Source organism: Trachypithecus francoisi, unplaced genomic scaffold (genome assembly GCF_009764315.1).
Source record: "Trachypithecus francoisi isolate TF-2019V2 unplaced genomic scaffold, Tfra_2.0 Contig01579, whole genome shotgun sequence".
Classification (NCBI taxonomy): domain Eukaryota; kingdom Metazoa; phylum Chordata; class Mammalia; order Primates; family Cercopithecidae; genus Trachypithecus; species Trachypithecus francoisi.
This window is the reverse complement of record NW_022681442.1, coordinates 6,424,030-6,449,983: the sequence shown is the minus strand read 5'-3', so window position 1 is coordinate 6,449,983 and position 25,954 is coordinate 6,424,030. Positions and strand designations below refer to the sequence as shown.

The window sequence follows — 25,954 nt, the reverse complement described above, 5'->3', positions numbered from 1 at the left end:
GTGCATAATTGCCTGATCCTAACATATAATTATAATGTATAGCAACATGATGAATCCCATTTTTAAAATCCACACTTTGGGGCTATTTAAAGTTATTTATTAGAACTGTTTGTGGACTACCTATAGGCAGGCTTCAACTCTTATTTCTTTACAAAGTGCTCAAAGTGCTTTAAAAAACAAACAAAAACAAGTCCTGATTTTATAACGCATTTTTACAAAGATAGGTGAAAACAAAACAGCTACCCAGAACAAAAACAAATAAAATCTCAAATACCAAACAAAACCATCTGTCAATACTCTGTGGATTTTGCTCTTTCCTCCGGGAAAGAGAAAGTCACTCCCTCAGCCTGGAGGTTCTGATGGGCGTTTGCCAGGCAAGGAGGCTGCCGGAAGAAGGAAAGGGCCGCCCTCTGGACTTCGAGACCACTCGGGGAACCTTGGTGACCTGGAGGCGCCTGTCTTTGTTCCTTATACACACGAATGACCTTTCTTGGGGGCACATCCCACTGAGATGTGCTTCCACAATGGCAAGTTCAACCCACTGAGAAGAGCAGAGGAGCCCACGACACAGAAGAAACCACTGAGGAAGCGCCTTCCACCTCATCCCTGGCAGCCTCTTCTCAGAATTCTCGTTCTCCTCTCCGACGAAGACGACGCAGAATGAGATTCCCCGAATTTCTAACTATCTGTGTGTTTCACAGAAACCAGCTTGTCTCCTCCTTCCTCACATCCATCTGACCAGCTCATCGCCCTCATTCCTTTTATTCTCTGTGGTCGTGAGAACATTCCAGAGGTGAGGAATGTTTCATGAGTTTGTTTATTTAAGAAGAGGTCCCTTTTATTTTTGCAGAGAAAATGGAGAAGCACCTCCCTGAGTCATGTTACAAGGGAACTCATCACCACTCGGCTGATAGCGTCCTCGGAACCATTTTCCACGTCTCTAACACAGTCGAACAAAATGCAGTAAAATGAAACACGTACTTTTTTCAAGTTGCGATCGCAATACCAACAGGAAAGGGGAGCAGCGTTTACGGACTGATTCTGTCATAACCCACAAGAAGAAACTCTAACAAAGTCACCATCAACAACAGCCACTGTAGTTTATTAAGTTCTACAAACCCAGGGCTCTGCAAGATGCTCTTCTGGGTTCCCTTTGCAATGCTGAGTGATTGTTAGCTAGCCCTCATTTCCAACCAATAAACGTTGGGGGCAAACCAAACCAGTTCTGGCATAATACAATAAGGTAGGTACTAAAACCCTCCAGCTGGTGCAGTTCACAATGTCAATGAGGTCAGCAAACTAAGCAGATAGGAAAACCTCAATTACACTTGAGAATGAGGAGACCACAATCTTGTTCTGATCAGCCTATGTTACGAGGAGGCTCCTTCGTAATAATTATGGTATTATAGGATTGTTTGATAGTAGGCATCAGAAAAAAAAAACAAAGAAACAAATTATAAATATCAAACTCAAAGAGTTACATTAAAAAAATTAAAATCTGGCTTTTACGTCGGCTAGAAAGGCCATTATTCCAGCTCATCTGGCTGGAGTCCCAAAGACTGTCTGTGTCCTGCTCTCAGAGTAGAGACACAGCATGGTGGGGTGAATCCCCACGGCCGATTCCGGGCACACAGAGTGATCAAACTCCATGCCACTTTTTCTTGCTTTGAATGTTTCAAGGAGGAAGAGGCTGGACAGGCCTTAGAAAGCAGGGAAAGGTTGCAGAAGTATCTGTGCAGGGGTGATGCTCAGATTCCACCGGAGTGCCTGCAGTGGGATCCTGGAGAGGCCTGCCTGATTCCAGAAAGAAAACAAACCTAAGGGACACAGGAAGTCCTTGTGTCCTCGGGTGTAGGCAGTGGGGAGGAAGAAGAAACAGTCTGACAGGCTCTCTGCATATCAATACAGAACATTCTACAAGTAGTTGACACAATAGAGACATGGTGAGAATTCAAAGCTAGGAGTGTGTGTGTGTGTGTGTGTGTGTGTGTGTGTGTGTGTGTTAGATGTTCAAGGCCTTCAGGTGGAAGAAAGAGCTGAATCCAAGGAGCTGATATGAGAGAAGGCCAAACAGAGAACAACAGACTGCCCGGGTTCCTGGGTGCAAACTGCCCACTGCTCAGCACCTCTCTGGCAGCACCTGTGAGATGGGTGCACCTGTCCTGACCCATAACAGCTGCCACAAGGACTAAGTCAGCTTATACCCAGGAGGAGCACCCACAAAGCACCCGGGACCAACTGTAAGTGCTTAATGAGATGCCCAGGGAGCTGACAAATAGATGGCGACCCACATTGGAGTAACTGCATTTTGGCCTGTCTGCGTTGATAGTGGTCACTGAGAAATTGAAACAATATAACTGCAAATGCATCTGGAACACTACGCATGTGCAAGGTAACGCAAACTTCTGTTACAAAAAATGGGCTGAAAATGTCCTATTACACATGAAGAGGGTGGGAAGGTTGGTGAACCATCCTTCAGCACCTGTCTGGATGGGACAGAGGGTCTGCAAGCAGACAATGCTTTTGCCCAAGTCAGGTTTACAGTCATGGAAACACAGAGAGGAAACGCGGCTGGCTTTTCAATCCCATTCTAGCGTCTGATGCAACACCCCCGGAGAATCCCGGGTGAAGGGGGTGGAATCAGCCCCAGAGGCATTCCTGCTACTAACCTTGGAAAGCTGAATCATGAGCATGTTCCAGACGCAAGTACTCAGTAACCTCAATCAAGCACCTTTACACTGGAAGTCAAGAGTAAATTTTACAACTCCCCATACAATCTGGAGAACCCACACTGTGGAAGAGCCTACAAGTCAATGGGGCCTGGGCTCTTCAGTAAGTCCAATGTCTCTGAAAGTCAAAAAGCCCAGGGGATAATTTTAGACTAAGGAGACTAGAGAGATGTAACAACTAAACACAAAGCATGACCCTTACCTATTGCACAGGCAGAGACGTGGGGGGAATGCGGATATACAGCCTATATTAGACAATACTGTCCTGAAGTTAGATTCCTGGGGTTCATGCCGGTATTGGGAGCATGTAGGAAATTGGATAAAAGGTGCCATGCCATAGGTACTCCAGAGTAAAGTGCTGCCCCTGCATTTTTTCAGATGGTTCTAGAAGAAAATCCATCACCTACTCACACATGTGTCTATTTATATGTATATCTTTATTTCTATCTCCCCTCAAAGAAATCTGGAAAACTGAATGGCATATTGGTGTTCACTGTACTATCCTACCAACCTCTCTGTAGGCCTTTATAATTCGCAAATGTTTACTTTAAAAAACCCCTTTAACGCCAAACTCCTTAGACTGAACCCCCGGAATTTCAGTGCTTGTGTGATCTTGCAGCGCAGAGTTCTGTGGGGCCATGGAGTCACTCAGCAGAATGTCTACGATGTCCCCACCCCGTGTGGCTTGAGCCACATCTACTTATAGGACGGATAATTCCATATGGGGCAGCGGCAGGGGAAGGCCTGTGGGTTGCATATTCCCGTCTGCAAACTGGTGCATCAGCTACTGCGTGTGTGTGAAGGGGTGCAGAGGGGGCTGTAGAGCCACCTTCACTTCCCTCCGAAAGCCACCCTGTAGGGCAGTACCAGCAATCACCCTGAGCAAAGAGCAGCCTTGTAGCACTGACCCCCCCATCTGGCAGGTGCACTCACCCCCAAACCGAAATCCACATGGTGGTTCCTTACCACCCGCTATCTGGGAGAGTACAACGCTTAATCAACACTTCAGAGTTTTGTCCCCAGGTTTCCATTAGATTTTAATTATGTTTATTTTTCCTTTCACGAAGAGAACAATTCCAGACATTTCCAAAGATACCAGGGACATGAACACACCACGAGGGGCAATGCTGGGCTCTTCAGGAATCTCGTAACATCAGGGAATTCAGCATCGGAAATATCTTAATCGAAAACAGGTAAAGTCCTGAGATTTCAGGAAGTGAAAAAAGATGGTCCTAATCAACATCATCTTTCATATGCGTAATACACAGAAGACATGGACCTCAGGGCCCACCAGCCCTGAAACTGTCCTCCTAGTCCCCAACCCTGGTCCAGAAGCCAAGCCTTGTCCTAAGCCAAGGCCAGGCCCATGGCCAAGGGCACCCAGCAGAGGGTGCCGATGGTGTGCAGTGTTGGAATCGCAGGAGGGACTCTGGCTTGGGGAGTGGCACAGCCAACTCAAGCGAGCAGCCAGCAAGATTTGAGTGAGGGACTAGGTATGTTTGGTAAAAACCGCCAAACACGCTCTTACCTTCACAAATTCTGTCCAATCGCTGTCTCTTGACTTTGTGCTTATCCACAAGGGCCATTCTTTATGGAACTTTGCAACTCTCAGATCAAAAGGCAAAGCAGTCCTCTAAGAACTTAAGGGAACTCGCAGGAGTCTGCGTGCATGACGCCACTATGAACCCTGAAACAAGGAGAAAAGAATCCTTACTCTCTGGAGACCCTCCGGGCACAGGACAACAGCTCATTGGGGACTTAACTGCTACTTTCTATAAGGGAACCTGCCATCCGGACTCATGGGACTTGATCTCTTCCCAAAACACTGGGAATGGAGGTTGTCCCAAGTGCATCTCAGCCGCCTCCTGCTTCTTATCTCATGATAGAAAGCAAGTGAATGCACACGAGACAATCGTCAGTTATTTCTGGAAGCAGCAAATTCCAACAGACCTCTTGCTTTTAACTTTAGGGCTATAAATGCCAATTTACTGACCAATTTGAAGTATAATAAATTGTGTTCCAGTGGCATAGACCAAGTGACAGCCAGTTGGACCTGCCCCGGACGCACTCGCACTGAGATGCAGACACCCACTGTGGCAACTTGAGGGGCTCTGCCAAGGCCTTCTGCCAGGTGAGTACAACAGTGCTTTCCAAAACAGCAGCGCAGGGGACAGGGGTCAAAGCCACAGCTCAGCACAACACAAAACCCTGACCCTATCACGTGAGAACGCAGGGGGGAAGCCCCAGCAGCTCCTAACCAACGTTCGTCCGGTGCCACCTTCCTGAACCTTCCTTGCAGCTGGAGGGGACTGCAGTCAGCACCAGCAAGGGCAGGGTCCCAGGCTGCTGGCCGTGACACTGGGTCCCACCTATATGGGCTGAAGTATTTCTTATCGAGAGAGTGTAAGCATCCCCATGAAGTTTCAGACAGAGGTGAGGCAGATGGAGGAGGCAAGAAAAGGCTTCCCACGTAGTTTGGGGTATGTGGGATTCCTTAGAGGGAGACCCGACTGAGGCCTGGGGAAGAGGAGCTGCTGCCCATCCTCCTTCTGGAAGGGTTAGGATCTGAGCACTTTGGAAGCCTCTGACTATTACCAATGTGCCAGGTGAGGTCCAGATCATTAACTGCTATCCCCAATATCCCAGCTTTTGAGTCACTGCTCTGGAACTGCATTCTTTACATTGATTAAAGAAGGCTTGGTGAATCTTGGCCAGGTGCAGTGGCTCATGCCTATAAGCCCAGCAGTTTGGAAGGCCGAGGCGGGCGGATCACGTGAGGTCAGGAGTTCGAGACCAGCCTGGCCAACATGATAAAATCCTGTCTCTACTAAAAGTACAAAAATTAGCTGGTATGGTGGCAGGCACCTGTAATCCCAGCTACTCAGGAGGCTGAGGCAAAAGAATCATTTGAATCTGGAAGGTGGAGGTTGCAGTGAGCCGAGGTCATACCACTGTATTCCAACCTGGTGACAGAGCAAGACTCTGTCTCGGGGAGAAAAAAAAAAAGGCTTGAAGAATCTCAGTTGGGAAGCACAACATTTAAGGCCCCACTCTATTGTCTTCCGTGTTTTTTTCCCCCAAGGAATACAATTAAATCAGTCTTATTTTAAGAACATCACCACAACCACATACACACACACAGAAAAAGGGGTTCTCAATGAAAAGAAAGAGGAGAGATGGAAGACAAACGTGAGGCCCAAGGGGTAGAAATGAGGATGATGATGTACGGCCATCAGTTATGCAAAACATCAAGAGTTACTTTATCAAAAGGTCAGACTCAGGTCTACCAGGTTTCTGTAAGTGAATGGCTAATTTCCCAGCAACGAGGCTGAAAAGGCATCAGAAAGATTTATGGCGATAATTACGTGAGTTTTAATAAAAGAGCTAGGAAAAAGCACAATTTCCAATCACATAAATAATTAATGTAACATCCCTGAGATACCAAACCCCTTCAACGACTGGGAAGTTCCCCCAAAACGGGGAATGACCATATCTGATCCGTCAGGAGATGAAGCTTGTCCTAGAACGTGTGGGGTTACCCTTGAGCAGATCCATACGGATGTATTTTAAAAACTGGTTTTGCTAGTGTTGGCTTTTTTATTTTTGGTGAGACAGGGTTTGCTCTTCACTCAGGCTGGAATGCAGGGACAAGCTCATGGCTCACTGCAGCCTCAACCTCCCAGGCTCAAGCAATCCTCCCACCTCCGTCTCCTCAATAGCTGGTATTACAGGCATGTGCCAACATGCCTGGCTAATTTTTGTATTTTTTGAAGAGATGGGGTTTCACCATGTTGCCTGGGCTGGTCTCGAACTTCTGAACTCAAGTGATCCACACCCTCAGCCTCCCAAAGTGCTGGGATTACAGGTGTGAGCCACTGCACCTGGCCAGTGCTGGCCTTTCTGAAAGGCAACCACACAAAAAAAGAGTCCCTAACTGTAGCCAACTTGAGAGTTACTGGAGGTGCGGCGAGGGGCCAAACCTATCAATCTGAGCTTCTGTCCATGCCCCCCACCCACAAGTGACTCCAGGTGAGGCTGACCAGGGAGGCTCGGGCCAGCAATTGTCATTTGCTCAGGCCCAAGCTCTGATGGCCAAACTGCAGTCTGGCCCCCCCTCAACTCTACTGTAAAAACAGAATTCCACGTCAGCTGCATCATCCAAGGGGGAAAAGATTTAATTAGTTAATTTTTGTGAAGACCTCGGAGATGAAAAATGACAGCATTATAATCTGAGGCAAGGCGGGTTTCACACCCTCCTCCCCCAATCCCCAAGTGAGGCGTAATCATTCTTTTTGCTTTCCTTTGAATTTTAATTTGTATAATTAGATGGCTTCCTGAAAAATTGATAAGTAGAGTTTCAATCATGCAATCAAAGGAAAGATCAGCCATCAGCTTCCACAAACGCCAACATTCTACTATTAAAAAAAAAAAAAAGAGGCTGACTCCCACGTCTGGCTTTTTTGGGGGATGGGGAAGGGGGGTCACCCTCTGTCTGCCCCTTCTGTGGGTTCCTTTTTGCACATCCCGGCCAGTGGCACCGACCCATGGTTAGGGCTGCCCATCTTGGCTCCCAAGGCCACCAGCCTCTCTGGGTCTGGTCTAGGCAGTGACCACTGATTTGTGTAGCCTGAATCCCCTCCCCCGATATTTCTTTTGCAACAAGAATGTATGAAATGTGACATTTTCCTCCTTAGCCCTCCCAAGGAGCAAGCTATTTACGAGGACTTAATTACCATTACCATCTTCCAATGACAGCCACAGGCCCTCCTTAGAGCTGAGCTGCACACAGCGGACTCCAGCTGGTCTCCGTGCCGAACAAGCCAGCACCCCCGATCCACACTGGCTCTGGGCTCCCTAACATCATCACAGCTCTCTTGGTGATGCCTGCTACGAAAACCAGCCTCTGCCTTTACTTTAAACCAGTTTGCACTCATAAATCAATTCCCTCCCCACAAAAAAACACCAAACAATATGGGCACAAATAAGGAAGGAAGAAAAGTAGGGGGAATGTGTTTCACTATTCCACTTCTGCTGAAATTGCTCCTCAAACCATGTTAGTGGCGGAATTGTGGGTGGGGAGTTCTAGACCCTACTTGTGGAATGAGCTTGGATGAGCTGTTCTGGAGACTCAGGCTCCTTGTTTGTAGAATGGGATGTCACTGTGATGTCCCAAAGTGGCAGTGAGGACCAACCAGTGAGAATGTGCACAAAAGCACTTGGTAGGGGCCCGCAGGCCTCTGCAAGCTGCTCCTGCCTTTCCTCTGACACCCCGTTGCACCCTAACCCCGCAGGGAATACTCACTCCCTTCTGGCTGAGGCTGGGAGGTAAACCTCAGTGAAGGTCCCGGTCCACAGGAAAGCTGTATCTTTTCAAAAGGAAAGAGAGTGCCCTGAAGCCAAACCTCACAAGAAGAAACACTGCCTCCCCACAAAAGGAAAGTTTTGGGGAGTCACAGGCCAAACCCCAACCAAAGATCCGACACGTGGACCTCAAATTTTATTTGCTTGAAGTGAGGGCTATGATCCAGGGCTGAAATATTTGTGGTCAGGAAATTCAGCTCCTTTCTGAAGATGAACAAGGCTTGGGAACGAAAGCCACTTGGAGATACTTGGTTGTTTCCAGAGGGGACACGTATGGAAGATGTGTTCCGTGGCGGTATCACAGAGAATGTCAGATTTTTAAGAAATTAGAGAACAAAAAGGAAAAACGGCACATTTTACAACCCCTTGCTTGGCTATCAAACTCCAACACATTCAGAATCAAGGGCAGGGGAAAGGGCAGGATTTCTAAAATCTGGGCAGGTTAATTTTACTCAATGACCATCACCAGCTCCCTCGCCACCATCATGAGGTTCTCTACCAAGCGCCCTTAGGTTACACAGCACAAAAACCCAGCCCATCAACTCAGTTTTATAGACCCTCTCGACTTCTTTTTCTTTTTTCTTTTTTTTTGAGACAGAGTCTGCTCTGTAGCCCAGGCTGGAGTGCAGTGGCGTGATCTCAGCTCACTGCAAGCTCTGCCTCCCGGGTTCACGTCATTCTCCTGCCTCAGCCTCCCGAGCAGCTGGAACTACAGGTGCCCACCACCACGCCCGGCTAATTTTTTGTATTTTTAGTAGAGACGGGGTTTCACCGTATTAGCCAGGATGGTCTCGATCTCCTGACCTTGTGATCTGCCCCCCTCAGCCTCCCAAAGTGCTGGGATTATAGGTGTGAGCCACCGCATCCGGCCGACCTTCTCGATTTCTTGACTCCACTTCCTAGTCTTCATCAACAATAGGCAGCCGAAGGGATTTATAGAAGGCATGCCTCTGACTGTGCCTTTCTTCAAAATGAAATTTCTTTCAAATCCAGTTAAACATGATGATGGCTTTCAATTCTTTCAAGGAAATCTACTTAAACATTCTGTTAATAAAGGCAGACCGGGCCGGGCGCGGTGGCTCAAGCCTGTAATCCCAGCACTTTGGGAGGCCGAGGCGGGTGGATCACGAGGTCAGGAGATCGAGACCCTCCTGGCTAACACGGTGAAACCCCGTCTCTACTAAAAATACAGAAAACTAGCCGGGCGCGGTGGCGGGCGCCTGTAGTCCCAGCTACTCGGAGGCTGAGGCGGGAGAATGGCGGGAACCCGGGAGGCGGAGCTTGCAGTGAGCCGAGATCGCGCCACTGCACTCCAGCCTGGGCGAAACAGCGAGACTCCGTCTCAAAAAAAAAAAAAAAAAAAAAATAAAGGCAGACCGAGTTTCACAATATGCTCACAAATTAATATCGTAGTTAAGCAAGTTCTGGCAAAGTTCTCTGAATGTGTCTCCGGAGAACTCAGATTGCGCATTGTTAAGCATGAGTGGGGTGTAGATTTCATGTTTGAGAGGTTGAGGCAGGAAGAAAAGACCCCAGCAACCCAGACAGCCGCACCGATGCACAAGGTCCACCACCCTTCTGAGCCTGGGATCCCAAAAGACAGGACTCACTCCTGAAAAGCTTCCTTCACCGAAGCCTACGGGGCCTCTCAGTGCACCCGCAGGCTCATCTAGGAGCCTGTGTGACCGCTGTGCCAAGATGAGGAGGTACCAACAGTCTAGGCGGCAGCGACACCCAGCACTTGCACACATAGCCGAGGATTCTGCCCGGGCGGTGCCGTTGGCACATCTGCAGAGTTGGTGCCAGTTAACAGTGCCTTGAGAATGCCAGCCCACCAATGACACCTGCCCAGAAAACACTCTGACTTTTCATCCGGAGTTAATAGAGCGACAGGTGCCCAGGCCACCTCACAAGAGCATATTCCATAAGCTTCAGAAGCCAAACTTGTACAACAGATGCCTTTCTTAGGAAGAGAGCTGGGCAGAATCTTCTGAACAGGTGATGAGCATTTTATTTTGTAAATTGCACTTGGAAAAAACTACTAAAAACCAGACATAAGCAGGGCACAGTGGCGTGTGCCTGTAGTCTCCCTCCTCAGAAGGCTGAGACAGGCAGTAGTCTTGAGGCTGTGGTGTGCCAGGATTCCACCTGTGAATAAAGCTACTGCACTCTAGCCTGGGCAACCTAGTGAGCCTGTCTCAAACTTAAAACAATGGCAAAACCAGATATAACAAAATAAATGTCCTAAAGGAGTCAGGGATCAGATCAGTGGGTCAAAAAGCACTGGCCCAGCCTTTGATTAAACGGCAACCGTAACACCATAGTTAGTAACAAAATTACTAAAACTACTTTAAGGAAGGAAATGAAGCTTTTTGAGAAAATCAGGGTAGGAAATGAGTTTAATGGAGCCAATTTTCAGAACGACTGCTATGGACCAAATGCTTGTGTACCCTACAATTCTTCCGTGTTGAATGCTGAATTCATGGATGTTCAAACCCTAATTCTCACAGTGATGTATTCGGGTGCTGGGCCTCTGAAGGTGATTCGCAAAGCTTTGCCCTCAGAAACAGGATTAGCACCCAGTCCGTAGTACGCAATAGACGATCTCGCTGCTCCACGTGAGGACACAGCCAGGAAGTCTACAAGCCAGCAAGGAGGCCCTCCCAGATCCTGGATCTGCCAGATCGTTGGTTTTTCACTTCCCAGGCTCCACAGCTTTGAGAAATAAAGTCACTCAGTTGATGGTATTTTTCTTACAGCAGCCCAAACTAAGATGATGGCCAAAAGTGACTATTGCTTCCTGATTATTAATTTTTGCAAATTTAGTTTTATGTTTTTGGGTATTAAGAGGGTGTCTGACTTCCAGTATACTACCAATACAATGGTATACAGGAAAATCTCCCTTTCCAAGAGCCCCCATACTCCATGTCCTAAAGGTAACTAGCAGGACCCTTTCTTTTTTTTTTTTTTTTTTTTTTTTGGAGATAGATACTTGCTTTGTTGTCCAGGAAATCTCGGCTCACTGCAACCTCCACTTCCCGGGTTCAAGTGATTCTCCTGCTGTAGTCTCCCAAGTAGCTGGCATGACAGGCACACACCACCAAGCCCAGCACATTTTTGCATTTTTAGTAGATACAGGGTTTCACCACGTTGGCCAGGCTGGTCTCAAACTCTTGACCTCAGGTGATCCATCCCCCTTGGCCTCCCAAAGTTCTGGGATTACAGGCATGAGCCATCACGCCCAGCCATCACCCCTTTCTAATATACACATTGAAGCTTCACTCTGGTTCCACCATCAAAGAAAGACTGGGGAGCTCATATTTCCCCAGGGAGCACCCAGCAGCCCAACCCCAGTGTGACATTGTCACACCCTGGTCACATGCCCTCCATCAGTTCCAAGGGCCCTACCCTCTAATTCCCTAGGGCTGATGCAATGCAGGCAACCCAGCTGTGGCCAACACAGGGCTACAACCCACTTCCGACACCCCAAGGCTAGGTATGCTACAGAATTCACAAGTGCTTGGGTTTAAAAAAAAAAAAAAAAATACATGGCCTCCATAATCTATTATGGTGTACTCCCAAATCAGCCATCTAAATATCTGTGCCAGAACAGATAATCATACTGACTCAACTGGATTAAGAGAGAATATAAAAAATAGACTCAACAATTTAGGGCAGGTCAAATTCTGCAGCTATCAGAGTATTTTAGAATTTGGATATGAGGGCCAGGCGTGCTGGCTCATGCCTGTAATCCCAGCACACTGAGAGGGCAAGGAGGGCGGATCACATAAGGTCAGAAGTTTGACACCAGCCTGGCCAACATGGTGAAACGCTGTCTACTAAAAATACAAAAAATTAGCCAGGCATGGTGGTACAACGCCTGTAATCCCAGCTACTGGGGAGGCTGAGGCACGAGTATCGCTTGAACCCAGGAAGTGGAGGCTGCAGTCAGCTGAGATCCCACCACTGCACTCTAGCCTGAGTTATAGAGTGAGACTCTTATCTCAAAAAAAAAAAAAAAAAAAAAATTTTTGGATATGAGGTTAAGGAATGTGGATTGATCTGTGATTCTGTTCTGTCCATCTAACTCCCACCAAAAATTCTTAGGGGCTTTGGAATGACCAAAAAATTCAAAGTGAAGCCCCTGTAAGCTGCACAGGGTAAGAAATCTCAAAGAAACGTACACAGCAAGTCTCTGAGCACACGGAGCCAGTGCTAGGAGACGGCACACTATGAGGCTCTGGGCTGCCACACAGAAGGAGGTGAGCAAATCTAAAACCCAGGCTTTCCTTTGGCCAAGAAAGCTGAGCAAATCTTCCTGCTTTGGTTAAGGGTTGTGAGCACACGAAAATACATTTCCTGATGTTAAATGCAAGACTCCAGAATTCTAAATATTTTCACTTGCTAAAAGCTATAATCAAGAACAGAAGATTTGAGCAGAAAGAATTCATGATTTTCCTAATTGGTTGTTTGATTTGTGTCATAATGGAAATTAAGTGTTGGTCTTTCTTGCTAAAGAAAATGAGCCGTTCCTGTGTTTAGGATTTTCACACATTTTAAAAGCACTTGTCTGTCTTCCAAATACGCCTTAAAAATAAACAGTATATTCGTTTTAATAGTGTTATTTAATAATAAAGGCTACGCAAAAAAAGGGATAAAAGCAAATAAGCAAACAAACTAAACGACACCTCTATTCCTGTCTGTTTAGACATGAGGAATCAGGAATGCAAATTAATTTTTCCTTTTCCAGTTTTCTCTTTCCTACTCTGGCATGAACATTTTGATCTATAGCTGAGAAGTCTGGTTGAACAGAGAAAAAAAATTAGTGATCTCAAACTCTATGCAGACAGAAGTGGTTCCATCAGAAAATGCATCTTTTGTCACATACGGTGTGCAAGAAATGATTCCAGAATGTTTGTATCTGAACGTCATGCAGAGAACGTATCCAGAACGTTGGAAGGTTCTCATGTCATGCCTGCAGGAGGGCACTGGGCCATGGTAAGTAAGGCCATTCGGGTGGGTACTCCTGTGCCCCTATAATCGCCAGGGCAAAATCTGCAGCCTGTGATACAACCGGGCACACACAAAGCATCTGTTGTGTCCAGCATGGTGTAAAAGCCATGGGGACTGATGACCACGAAAGGTTCTTTGAATGTGAGGACTTGCAAAAGAACCACCAGGCTACACTTCTTGGAGAGAAATATCTGGAGGTTATATGCTAAACCTATGCAAAACCTAATACAGTTTATTAGACTATGTATTCAACTGTCAATTGTAATTATATTATAGAACACTGTGTTATATGTATCAGAGTATATAATTAATTGTTAATGAAATAATGTTAAACATTGCTGTCTTAGTATATGAAATGGGGGAAGATTTAATCCTCTTAAGGTAACTTTTAATTATTTAGCTTATACTTAACACATGAATTGCCCTTGTATTTAAATATCGAATAAAGGCAATTATAGGAAATAGCTACTTATCAAACAAATTGTAATGATGAGATATGAATTTATAAAAAAGTCTTCAGGTTAGATTTTTAAGATGTTTGCCTTTGGATTTTGCCTCAGAGAGGCCTGGAATCCTCGACTGATTTTGTGGGGACTCTACTGTCCTTAGGGGCCTTCTGAGATCCCAGCCCACTCATCTCCTGACACTGTAGGGTCCAGAATGCTCGTATAAGGACATGCTCTCTGCAGTCTCTGCTTGCTCTCAAAACCAATGGAAACCACCCTCGTGGGCTGACCTGTTCCTGTTGCAGCCCGTCCTGGGAGCTGGCCCAGCCCAAGGGAGGCCTGGTGTCCAGCGATGGGGCCCTTTGGCCGGCAGAGGGCACTGCACACCCTGCATGGCCTTCCAGAGGCCTCTTGGCCATGAGTCACCATCCTCATTTCTATCCCAACTTGGGCTCTACAAGCACCTGGAGAAAATAAGATCGGCTACTCCTAGAAGGGAAGGCCTGATCCCATGGATGAGACGCTACATTTCCCCAAAAATTCCGGATGTGAAAGAGGCAGAAGGTTTCACCGTTCCAGCAGCAGATGCTTCGTTTCCAGGAGGATGATATGCCAGGGAAAGGGAATGCAGCGCCAGCCCCTACCTGTTGTCTATCTCCCGAGATGCTAGTTGGGGGTCCCACTTTCACAGCTGAGTGACTTGTGGTACAGGCCAAGAAGCAGGGAGGCTCCCTGCCCAGGGCATGGGGTCTTCGACCCAAGGGAGCCAGGGGCCACCCTGACAAATGATTTTTCCATTATGCCCGGTGATATCAACCAGTCAGTGTTGAAAACTGGCAACAACTTGGTAGAGGCGGAACACACACACACAGAGGAAGGCGCTGGGGAGGGCCAGCTGGGCTGGGCTGCTCCACACATGCCCGTTAGGCTTCCCATTACAAAGGAGAGCTTCTGGGGCACTATGCACACCTCATCAATAGGTGACTACTCAGTTTGACACAACACCAGATCAGTTTGCTGTGAGACAAGTATGATCTCAAGATATATAACTTTTTTCCTGGTAGACACTGATTTAGAAAGGAAAGTGGGGAATGGGGGATTTTTCCAATCTTCCCCAGGAATTGATTCTGGCCAGAACGCACATTAATGTGCTCTCTGGCTTCAATTTGCCCGCCTGGTCACACACACATACACACACCATTCACCAAGTTCTAAGATGCTGGCCACCTCTTCTCCACACAGGGAGGGCACCTGACAGTTTCTGGTTGGAGAAGAATAGGAGGAGCTGGCCCACTAATGCCCCAGTACAGGAGACACATGTGCCTAATTCAGTCCCCACCATCACAGAACACTTTCTTACCATCATTTCAAAGTCGCCACAGCTGCCACAGCAGCAGCACGCCACTGGGTGATACAGCACATGCTTGGCCTGACTTGGCAGAGGATGCCTTTGCATAGACGTACAAACCCTGAGGAGTCCCCACCTGAGCTCCGGTGCCACCTCCCCCAGGCAGCCTCCAGGATGTGCCTCTCTACCTTCTCTTCATGGTTCTGACGTCACAAATACCTCATAAGCTTGCTCCAAATCACATTTAGTGGGACTTGCTTTCACTTTCCCAGAAGAGGTTCGTGTATACAACCCACTTCAGTATGGAACCTTCAGCAAGGAATGAGGGCTCCCTGGCAGCCAAGGAGAGGTGGAGACCCGCAGGCATGGTCGAAGATGGTGGGAAAGGGGAGTTCGAGCTGGAGAGGCAGAGATAAGCTATCAAAGCAAACACTGGCTGGGCTGTCAAGTGTCTGGAGAGATTATCTCAAAAACAAGCAGGCAACAGCTCCCTCCAAAGGGGCCGACCTGTTGAAGGAGCGGGGACCCAGCCTTCCGAGTTCCATGCCAGTCGGGTGACAGAGTCAAACCAAATCAAGGCTCTTGAGCCACCCGCTCCAACTCTTCTGCCCAGCCTGACGTGACCAGGCCAGTGTGGCCACCGCCCCAATGCACAGCTCAGCTCCCGAAACCCCACGCCTGAGGGGCCAACCCTCTGGGACACCAGGAGATTGGGCGTGTAGTGGGATAAAAGTGTTCTAGGCGCCTAGGGTGGCTCATCCTTCATTTCAAGGAAGGTGTCACTCATGCAAAGGTCGGCACCCAGGAGAGCCAACTCAGACCTCAGGAGTAGAGGCATATGTTTGCTTTATGAGGGCAGATACTCTATGGCTGGGTCCTTGCAGATACTCCCATTCCATAGTGCGTCTCTATCACCAGAAGCCGCTCTGCAGCACCATGGGGGCACCGGTACCCTGTCTCCTGCGAGAGGCCGTGGAAATGATAGGTAGAAATCAGACGTCCCTAACTCCAGAAAGTCTCTAGATTCAAAGGCACCGCTTCCCAGACCTTATCTTTTCAACCTGAGTCATAAAGAGAAAAATTTTAATCTTATACACAGCTATTTAACAACATGAAATAAAATAGCTTGCAGCTCCTCATTTTGCTTAACACGGTTTTCACGTGGAGGACGGTTGTGTAACGGAAACCCAGAGGGAAGAAAGCTTTGTTTGGTATCCATGACTGCACCCAAAGGGAGAGCGGCGCCTCGCAGAGTCTGATGGGGAGGAGGAGGGTGGGACACTCCTGTGTTACACAAATTCATCTTTGTCTATCAAATGCCGGGAGAAGAAAGCGGTGGGGGTGGGGCTCACGAGAGTTCTTCTGTTTTTCTGTTGTGGGGCGTCGCTGGGGTTCAGCTGTCTTCTTCAATCATTTCACCTGTTTCATAGTGGCTTCCAGTCCCGGTCTCCAGGCCTCTGATGGGTACACCACCCCATTTTAATATTCACCATAGCTCAGAATGCTCCAGGCTATAGCTAAAATACAAGTTAGTGGAACGAGGTTGCTGGGAAGGAGTAGGCAAGGCTCCTGATGAGAATCTTCTAGAGAACTGCAGTCTTGTCATAAGGAGCTGGGAACCTCACAGGCCTCCTGCACTGAAATCCTCTAGAGAGGGGAGACATTTGGATGAGGAAGGTAGATGGCGCCCATGAATACAGTCACCCGTGGGGAGAATTACAGCTCACCGCGTGCTAACCATCAGGGATCCTAATTTTACATGAAATCCCATTGGAGAATTCTTGACAAGTAATGGCCATTTAAAAATCTGCTCTGAGACATTTTATGGGGATACTGTGCACGTCAGAGCCCCAGTCAGACAAATAAATGGGAAACAAGGTCCAACCTGGATCCCAAGTTTATGTCCCCACCCCAGACACTATGTGAAAATGGTACACAAAGACCCTTAGGGAAAGGCAGGTCCCTGGAGGCCCACTCCTCATGTACTTCCTGCCTTAGCCGTCCAAGCCTGAACATTTATGGTCTTGATGTCATTAAGTCCCCAAAGCAATTAAAATACCTTTTCAGGCCGGGCATGGTAGCTCACGCCAGTAATCCCAACACTTTGAGAGGCCGAGGCAGGCAGATCACTTGAGGTCAGGAGTTCGAGACCAGCCTGGCCAACACAGTGAAACCCTGTCTCTACTAAAAATACAAAAATTAGCGGGTGCCTATAATCCCAGCTACTCGGGAAGCTGAGACAGGAGAATTGCTTGAACCCAGGGAACAGAGGTTGCAGTGAGCTGAGAAGCTGGGATCATGTCATTGCACTCCAGCCTGGACAACAGAGCAAGACTCCATCTCAAAAAAGGAAAAAAAAAAACCTTTTCAATTAAATGCCCACAGGTCACACTGACTGTTACAGGTTAAATTACGGACCCCCAATTATGTTCAAGTTCTAAGCCCTAGGACCTCAGAATGGAACGTTATTTGAAGATAAGGTCATTACAGAAAGCAATCAAATTAAACAGGTGATTAGAGTGGACTCTAATCCACACTGTCATAAAAAGGAGGACATTTGGACACACAGACACAGACGGGGAAGACGATGTGAAGATGGCGTCTAAAAGCTAAGAAGACAGACCTTCTCTCACAGTCCTTGGAAGGAAGACCCCTGCGGATGCCTTTATCTCACACTTCCAGCCTCTAGAACTCTGAGAACACACATCTCTGTCCTGGCCTGTCTGTGAAACCTTCTTCCAGCAGCCCGAGCGCGCCAACACATGCCAACAGATGGGAGGCTCACACCTGCCGATCGGGGTCTATGCTACTGAGACCTGCTAGCTCAGGACCACCTTGGCAGGAAGTCTGGCTGTGGTGCAGGGGCAGCAATCTGTCCAGAACCCTGGCTTTATTAAAAAGTGCCAAGTCAACTCAAGCCTGCTTTATGGGGAGAGGCAACCTTCACCCTCCAATCTCGCCCCGGAGAGCTCAACACGCACGGCCTGAGGTGTGCCTGTGGCCATCCCCCAGCAGTGGTCAGAGGGGCTGCAGGCCCCAGAGCTGACCCCCACAACATGCAGGGAGCAGCCTCCCGAGAGGCTCAGACCTGTGTTCGCAAGGGAAGTGACCCAAGAGGGAATGTTCTAACCTTATTTCCCTTAAGCTGTTTTCTGTGTCCCATGTCTGAGATTTCACTGTTTGGACCGTCCTGCCTTTGTGTTGTCTGTGTTAACAACACCCAGAAGATTCCACCAGCCTCATGCCAGGGTTGGGAAATCAAAGAAAGGTGATCCCCACACGGCCCACAGAGGACGGAAGAACCTACCAAGAACGCCCTTGGGGTCTGGCAGCAAACGGATGGTGGTCGTGCCTTTGAACACCGCGGTCTGGGCTTTGTGTATCGTGGTGTGGGCTGCAGCGGGAATCTGGGGTCCACAATCACAGGCACCATCGATGCCTGCTTGGCGGCCGCCCTAACACACTCCCATGGGAGCCCAGACCGAGCACCCACTGGATCTCAGGCTGGATGCAGGCATTCGGGTCAACTCCATTCATATGGCTTTGGGACAGCCACGTGTATCTCCACACTTCCCAAGTTCATGGGAAATTTTGAAAAAAAAAAACTTCTCTGATTGTCAAAGCATTCTCTCTGGTCCATTCTCAAAATCTTCCCCCAGAATGAAGTTCATGAATACGCATCACGCAGCACGTAGCCGCTGACCCCAAGTATACTTATTTCTTCAAAATACAGAACTTTAGGAGTACAAAAGGCTTATTGGAAGAGAAGAAAGAAAGAAAGAAGAGGAGAAAACAAAAACCCACAGAACTTCCAAGATAATTCAAGCATGAATCCACGGGGCCACGGAAGCCAAGGCTGCCCCTCAGGGCAGGTGCAGCATTCTTCTAGGTTTCTGGAGTATGACTGGGGGTTCACCTCTGGAAAGCCGGGGCTCCTTCACCTCCAGGAAAGATCCAGTGCATTGTCAACACCAAGGACACGGGAGCAGGAGGAGCCCACTGAAAATGACCTGCCACTCTATCCTTTGAATGGCAGCCTCACTACCCACCAGAGAGCAAGAGGACACAGTGACAGGTCTTTTGCAGTCCAGGTTCCCGTACATCAGGCTGCAGCCCCTCCTGGCATCCCCCAACACAGCAGTGTAAGGAAGGCCCTCTGTCCTCTCCAGGCCCCTCCCAGAGGTTCTCCTGGGGAGGGCACCCAGGGATGAATGGCTCCTGGGCTCAGTCTGCTCTACTGCCAAGGCCTTTGGGAAATCAACAGGGTCAGCTCAGGAGAGGCAGAGAAGGGGTGAGGCTAATAGGTTTTGGTTTTTGAAAGGTCTGAGGTTAGACCCTATGGGCGTCAGAGACAGCACCTCAGATGATGCCAGGGTGAACATCTCATACACGCTCCTGAAGGTGGGAGGGGAGATCTCAGCCCAGAGCCGAAGGTGTAGATGGGTCTGATGATGTGGGAAAAGGAAGGGAAATGGGAACTTCACTTGGAAAAGGAGAGAGGCCACACAGTTCCGAAGGGCAGGGCACTGGCCACAGACTGCCCTTCACGCCCAGCTCCACAAGACACCAGGGACCTGGCAGAGGATCAGACTGCACACAGGACCCTTGCTGAGGCTGCACACACATTATCTCAGTGCCCTCTCCGGCTCCTACAGGACTTCTGGGGACTCTGAAGCCTGCTAGCTCTGCACAGCCACCCACCAGTGACAAAGGCGTGGCCACGAAATAGTAGAGGGCCACGAAGGATTTTTCCGAATCACTGCCCCTCCCCAGAGGCCCACTGAGAGCTTTCCAAGCTGACCAGGACCCTCTCCCTGACTGGGGCAGATCCCATTTGCACTGTGGATGCCAGAAAAAGAATCAATCCCACGGCCCCCAGAGACCCCCAACCTTTTGGAATTCATGTCCTTGTATAAGCCCTGCTTCTAAACAGACGGTATACACAGGTGAGGGGATGTTGCTTCTGAGATTAGGTTAAGAGACTGGGGCTACCGGCGTGGGCATCCTCCCATCCTCCCTGCCAACTTCCCTCCCTCCCACAGAGGCCAGTTGCCATGTCAGCTGCCCTAAGGAGAGACTCACGGAACAGGAAACGGAGGTCCTCAGTCCCAAAGTCCATGAGAAGCTGAACCCTCCCCGAGCCGGGCCTTCAGAAGAGACCACAACCCTGCTGACATCCTGACTGCAATGTCGTGAGGGCCCCAGCAAGGCGGCACCCAGCTAAGCTGTGCAGGTTCCCGTCCCACAGACAGTGTGAGACAATAAAGTTTTGTTGTTTTAAGCCTTTACATTTTGAGGTAAGTTGTCACACAGCAATAGATAACTAATACAACCCTTTGCACAATCTATCACACTGGCTACGGTCACTGATACAGTACAGTTCAACAGAAAAGATAAAAACAGTAATACATTTGTAATGCATGGCAGCAAGTTTATACTACCTACAGGACAGAGAACACTAACAAAAAACAAGCGGAACCCTCTAAATCCTCCGCTGCCCAGGCTGACATGAGGCCTGTGACACATCCACTTCTGTAAACTCACGGTGTAAACGTTCTTCTCCTCACACCAGCAATGCACACAGGCTGAAGGAACGGAAAGTCTGCTGTGATGTTCACTTACCCCAGATGCTTAAAATAAATCCCAGGGCTACGCTCAACATGCACGGAGTTAACTCAGGCACCCTGGGGTCTCCGCTCTGACTCACACACACCCATAAATCTGGGGAACATTAAAAACATCTATCAGAGCTTGGGCCCCACATTAAGAATGCAGCCTCCTAGACCCCCTCTGAATGGTAATTCACTGGTAAACAGACCTTGCTTTCTTATTCTTAGAAGTGGTCCTTGAACTGCAGCTACGATTAAGTCTGAGCTCTCAGAGAAAAAGAGCATGTAGGTAAATATTAGAGGCAGTCTGCACAGAGGTTCAGGGCACAAACACTGCTGCTCCTGAGATGGGGAACGCCATGAGCTGAGGCAGGAGCAGGCCTCATCCGCAACACAAGGGGCAGAAATGGGAAGGCTGCAAAAACCACGCAGGTGCCATGCCCTCATGTGCCCAGATGCTTGGGTGGTCCTGGATGGCTTCCTAGGATCACGGCATTTCTGGAGCCTTCTGAGACTGTAGAGGTCACCACATCCAAACTTTATAGAGAACCTGAGACTCAACATGGCCTAGTCCTATGTCCTCAGGACCCTGATGTACATCTCCTGCTCCTCCAGAAGCAGCACTGCAGGGGCTTGTGGAGCCAGATTGAGCCACACCAGCCAGATGCAAAACACGGCTATGTCTTACGAAGCCACACCCCACAATCCCTGAGCCACACTCCAAGGGAGAGCTCTCCAGAGCAGAGAGAGAACATCTGCAGAAGCAAAAAGCCAGACTAGCATGTAAAGTCATGAAAAGAAAAAAAATCAAAGAGGCAGGTGGGCACATACCCAACTGTTAGCAGGGGAGTCCCTCTGAGGAGTGGGACTGTGGGAAGGAGGAGGCTCCAAGAGGCTGGAACGCTTTTTAGCTGTATGCACGACTTTAAAAACAGCTAACTGACCAGGCGCAGCGGCTCACACTTGCAATCCCAGCACTTTGGGAGGCCGAGGTGGGCAGATCATGAGTCCAGGAGTTCGAGACCAGCCTGGCCAACATGGTGAAACCCCGTGTGTACCAAAATACAAAAACTAGCAGGCTGTGGTGGCGTGTGCCTGTAGTCCCAGCTACTCAGGAGGCTAAGGCAGGAGAACTGCTTGAGCCTGACAGGCAGAGGTTACAGTGAGCCGAGATCATGCCACTGCACTCCAGCCTGGGCAACAGAGTGAGATTGTGTCTCAAATAATAATAATAATAATAATAAAATAAACAAAAGCAGCTACCACTTCCAGAATGCTCCATGTGTGATGAGAACTATTTTAAGCGGCTGTGAGTGGTAACTAACACAACACATCAGCAGCCAACAACTCCATTCTGCTGGGCTGGTTCGCACAGTGCAGGTGTGCACGCCATGGAGGAGGACATGCCCAGCACATATGTCTGTCAGCTCTGGATGAGGCTTCAGGTGAGTCCCCAACATCTCAGGTGCACGCATGGTACACACACTCTCCCTCCACCCCAGATGCCTTCAGAAGAGCGTGCCATTGGCTCTAAGGAGCCCAGGAGGCCCAGATCCTGTAAGATAATATCACAACACAGCGGCCCAGGGCTCAGGGACATCTGCTCAAAACTCGCTCCCTCTAGGCACCGGCCAGCCCCACAGCTGCTCTTTGTGCATCAGCTTTATGGAAGGGTTAAATTACCAACGCTGTGCTCCCGCCTCTAGAACAGCCACAGTCAGGTGCCAGTCTGCGCTCTTAGTCAAAGTATGTTGGCTACAGAAACTTCCAATGGCCTTAGAACCCCAACTCCATAGCTCCCAACCCCATCACGGGCAGCAACGTGGACAGGTCACACAGGTGCCATGGGGAGTACCTCCTGGGGACCCACCTCCCAGTCCATGTCTGTGGCCCCAATACTTGATGAGCTGTGATCAGAGCACATATCCAAGGCAGAGCTCTGGAAGGTTCTCTCCGAGGGACCTGTTGAGCCCCTCACTGCATTCTCCATCACACCTTCCCGAGGAAGACACAAGGGTCCCTCTGCCCCCGGGGTCCACAGGATAGCCTCCAGCCATGGAAGCATGCCTCTCTGCCCTCTGGGTTGGGCTCCGTTCCCCACGTCAGGTCCTGGGGGCAGGAGGGAGACAGCAAGGCCAGAAGGCAGTGCAATCTTATTCCCAAAGAGGCACCCAGGAAGGGTTAAACGGATTGTTAAGAGACAAAACTGATGAAAACGACTTCAACACAATCTGATGAGGTCAGTGAGTAGAGAGGCCTAATGACACTTGTAAGAAAAAACATCTGTCGGTGTCAAAAGGTCAGCAGGAAGTGAGTGGGATTTACGTGGCTGGGATTGGCCAGACCAGTACTCCTCGAAAGAGAGACACACACATGGCTTAACTTAGCCTGAGAGGAACAACAAAAACCCCTTTCAATTGTCCTGTGACCAGCCCCCGCCTCCCTCTAAACAACAGGCCAGACCCTGAGCTATGAAATCCGTCTGGGCCCCTGACTGGCAATTAGCTCTCTGTTCATTCACTGATCGGCCACTGAGGCCCAGACTCCCCCCAGTGAGTCTTCTGGGGATGATGTTTTTGCTGTGTGTATCCCTTTTCCAGGCCACAGAATCTCCAGCTTGACTTTTTCCTTGGAACACAACGAGGGTCACTTGAATAGCAAATGTTTCAATAAATCCATCATCACAAAAACCAAAACAAGAAGTTTCTCTGGAAAACAGGAAGTCCTGGTACATAGCATGGCTTAAAATAGGGCCCGTTTCATCTGTTGACAAAACTCCAGTCTCTGAAGCCTCTTGGAGCTTTGTCCGGGATCCAACTTACCTTTTAACGCTCCTTCAGTAAAGCATCCCAGTGCCTCGGGCAACAGACTGGCCTGGACTTCGTTATACTCTGTCGCAGGTCACAGGTCTGGGTCCTGGCCGTCCCACTTCCTGTTCACAGGCCCCCCAGAGGGTCTCACGGGAAGCCAGGCTCAGGGCCACGGCAGGAATGAGGCCTGGCGCTTTCAGGCCATAAATGAGCTGAGGTGGCGGGGTGCGGGGGGAGGGGGGTGCGGGGTACGGGGGGGCGGGGTGTGTGCTTTTCAGCCTTCTCATCTAAAGCATTTCTAACGTGGAGGCCTCTCAGCGCTAGTATTCTGCTTGTTCTTTATGAACTGTTTGAGTTTTATAGGAGCCCTGACTGGGAGAAACTTTTGGGCTGTCACCTGAACTTGACCACTGTGCAGTAGGCAAAGTGAGGGAACCCAGTTGCACCCAGCCAGCCAGGAATATGCAGCTGTGCCCTCCCCAAAGTCACCCACTATAAAGAATACAGGCACCAGAAAACTCCAGAAAGACGTTAAAAGTTCTTCACGTGATAGGTTTGCACACACAGTGCTGCGTCCTCACAAGATGCCTCCTGGGCACCATCCCGTAAAGGTGCTCTCACCTGATCTAACCATCCATTCCTCCCCTGCTGATTTTTGCCTTTTCTGTGCTAACTGCCAAGGATTTGGGGGATGGTGTTCACATAGCGAGGCACGGGTGTGTGTCACCACTATTCCCCTGTTGAAATGTGAAGCCACAGCCGGGTGCAGTGGCTCACACCTGTAATCCCAGCACTTTGGGAGGCTGAAGCAGGCAGATCACCTGAGGTCAGGAGTTCAAGACCAGCCTGGCCAACATGGCGACACCCCCTCTCTACTAAAAATACAAAAATTAGTGAGGTGTGGTGGCACAGTAGCTCACACCTGTAATCCTGGCACTCACTCTGGGATGGCGAGGTGGGCAGATCACCTGAGGTCGGGAGTTTGAGACTAGCCCGGCCAACATGACGAAACCCTGTCTCTACTAAAAATACAAAAATTGGTCAGGCGTGGTGGTGCACACCTGTAATCTCAACAACTCAGGAGGCTGAGGCAGGAGAATCATTTGAACCCAGGAGGCAGTGGCTGCAGTGAGCCCAGATTACGCTACTGCACTCCAGCCTGGGCGATAGGGTGAGACTCTGTCTCAAAATAAAAAGGCACAGAGAGATCAGAGAATCAAGTCTACAAAATTCTTCACACGGAGATTCCACCACTACCAAAAGCAAATTCCCACGGTCAGGCAAGTGACGAGGACTTTCAGGAGATTTCCTTACCACTAGGATGGGCAAGGGGAGGTTTCTGCACGGATACTGGAGGCTCACTGTGTGAAGCTTCTGGGGATGGCATTGTCACTTTTGTTTCCTTTGCTGGTGCTAACCAAAGTGTGGGCGGTGGGGGAGAGAGGCATGTTTAAGTAAAAAGAAGACACAAGCAATGCTAGTTGTTTCAGGATCCTGGTGGATTTTGTTAGTTTACAGAGGAGAAAATCAGCTACATGAAGGTACCTGAGGGGTAAGACATGCAATTTCACTTCAGAAATGTGAATTGAGGCCGGGCATGGTGTTTTACACTTGGAATCCCAGCACTTGGGGGGCCAAAGTGGGCAGGTCATTTGAGGTAAGGAGTTCAAGACCAGCCTGGCCAACATAGCGAAACTCCTTCTCTACTAAAAATACAAAAAACTAGCTGGGTGTGGTGGCGCACGCCTGCAATCCCAGCTACTCGGAAGGCTGAAGCACTAGAATCGCTTGAACCTGGGAGGTGGAGGTTGCAGAAAGCAGAGATTGCATCACTGCACTCCAGCCAAAAGTGACATGATTTAGATGGAATTTACTCCGGACCCAAGGCTTGTCACCGTCAACCCATCCTGATCCACACCTGACCTGGACCCATTAGTCTAATGTCCACACTAAGATTTTCACACTGGTTTTTGACGTGGACCCCAGAAGCCATGCTCCAAGGCCACTGATGCTGAAGCAGTGGGCAGCTCAACGTGCCACCCCCTCCCCCCACCAATTTCCTGCCCCACCAGCTCCAGGAGGCGGAATTTGTCAGCGTTTGTCTGGATTCACTGGGAGTCAGGAAGGGGCCTGTCTGGGAGCTTGTGTTGGGTCTGGCTCTGCTGATCTTTTGTGGGGAGATGCTTAGGATGAAATGGGGTAAAGGACAGAACAGGCTCACTCGCAGGACTTCGTGGGTTAGCCACGAGTTCAACACACCTGAGCCTGTCCCATTGCCCATCCCTGGAGTCATCCCTCCCAGGGCCCAAAGGCTCTTCCATGTCACTGAAGTTATCATATGGCGGGCAGATTCGAACCGTCTATCCCAGTCACTCTTTTGAAGAGTGAACAATATGGAGAATGTGAACATATGTGGCCACGCAGCTGATATACACAAGCATTCCCCACAGCCATTTATTTTAAGGCACCGTGTGCTATTTTTATCCTCCACAGAAACGCTGCCAAGGGAATCCGCAGAGGAAAACAAAGGCTCGGGAGCTGCGCGGGCTACTCTGGCTTCACACTTTCACACGACAAATGATCACAGCACACTATTTGCCACCTTGTCTCAGAGACAAATGTCATGAAATAAGTCACT

At 49.1% G+C, this 25,954-nt stretch overlaps 1 protein-coding gene across 11 annotated transcripts in view; it reads right to left on the bottom strand.

The window, feature by feature from the left end:
- Positions 1 to 25,954, bottom strand: part of CTBP2 (C-terminal binding protein 2) — a 173,370-nt gene that overhangs the window by 46,526 nt on the left and 100,890 nt on the right. For 8 of the 11 annotated variants that reach the window (XM_033179665.1, XM_033179642.1, XM_033179674.1 and 5 more), the window contains one exon: positions 4,258 to 4,416. The exons of the other annotated variants lie outside the window; for them this stretch is intronic. In XM_033179665.1, coding sequence (XP_033035556.1) covers positions 4,258 to 4,315 — 58 coding nt within the window. In that variant the 5' untranslated portion in view covers positions 4,316 to 4,416. The remainder of the gene's footprint in view (positions 1 to 4,257; positions 4,417 to 25,954) is intronic. 11 annotated transcript variants of the gene reach the window in all.